Raw genomic sequence first — 979 nt, forward strand, 5'->3', positions numbered from 1 at the left:
CTCACCCCAGCACTGCCCACACCCCACACACTCCCCAGCTCCCATGGGCCAGGCACCCTGTTTCTCATTTCAGGCCTTATTAGGTATTCACTTCCTCCAGAAAACCCCCAGCCTCTGGACAGGGCACCCTCATCTCCCCAGTGCCTGCGAACCTGCGAAGTGGGCGTCTGACGCAGCAGCAGTTGATGAGCAAGAGGAGGGTTGTCAGCTACGCCGTCATCCCAGGCAGCAGCCATGAGAATGCAGGGGGACGAGAAGCAACTACAGGACCCAGAGTTCAGGGAACCCAGAGTGCGGGGCCACGTGTGGTTGTGGGGATTGGAGACAAAAGGCCCTGTGTAACCTGGGCCTGGAGCAAGACAAAGACAACAGCAGCAGATGCTAGAGCCCCAAGGCAGGAAGGACAGGACAGCCTCGAGGCAGGAAGGACGGCTCTGGACGCTGCGGCTGTAATGTGCTTTATGTGCCCGGCATCTCCATGAGCATCCGGTGTCTTAGCTCAAGTCAACCCTGGCCAGACTCCAATAACAGACACAAGAACTGAGAAGATGGCTCCAGTTACCAAAAACCAGAGGACTCTCATTAACATCCCCAAATATCAAGTCAGATTGAAATCTGTCAGAGGAAACGAGGGTCCCAGCCTCCCCTGGCACAGGAAGAACAGAGCAGGCTGGACCCAGCTAGAGCCTCGGCCTGGGCTGCTGCACCTGTGGGGCCCACAGACTGAGCAGGCGGTCAGCCTCCCTCCATCCCGACAGCAGAGCACCATGCGTCGTGGAGTAAAACGTGCGATGTGTGGCTTCCCCTGCAAACAGGATCTGGAGCTGCAAAGAAGAGCCAGGGTTAGAATGGGGATGCAATTCAGACAGCAGGGTCTGGGCAGATAAACACACAGAAAATGGCTCACGAGCATCCACCAAGAGGTGGGAAAACACAGCTCACATACCTCCACCAACGGGCGAGGAAAGGGCTCGCGCAC

At 57.3% G+C, this 979-nt stretch overlaps 1 protein-coding gene across 1 annotated transcript in view; it reads right to left on the reverse strand.

The window, feature by feature from the left end:
* Positions 1–445: 445 nt before the first annotated feature.
* PAOX (polyamine oxidase) overlaps positions 446–979 on the reverse strand; it is a 14952-nt gene continuing 14418 nt past the window's right edge. Inside the window, exon 7 of the mRNA XM_003904446.4 lies at positions 446–824. Within this exon, the coding sequence (XP_003904495.2) occupies positions 681–824 (144 nt within the window). The 3' untranslated portion in view covers positions 446–680. The remainder of the gene's footprint in view (positions 825–979) is intronic.

Source organism: Papio anubis, chromosome 11 (genome assembly GCF_008728515.1).
Source record: "Papio anubis isolate 15944 chromosome 11, Panubis1.0, whole genome shotgun sequence".
NCBI classification, from domain to species: domain Eukaryota; kingdom Metazoa; phylum Chordata; class Mammalia; order Primates; family Cercopithecidae; genus Papio; species Papio anubis.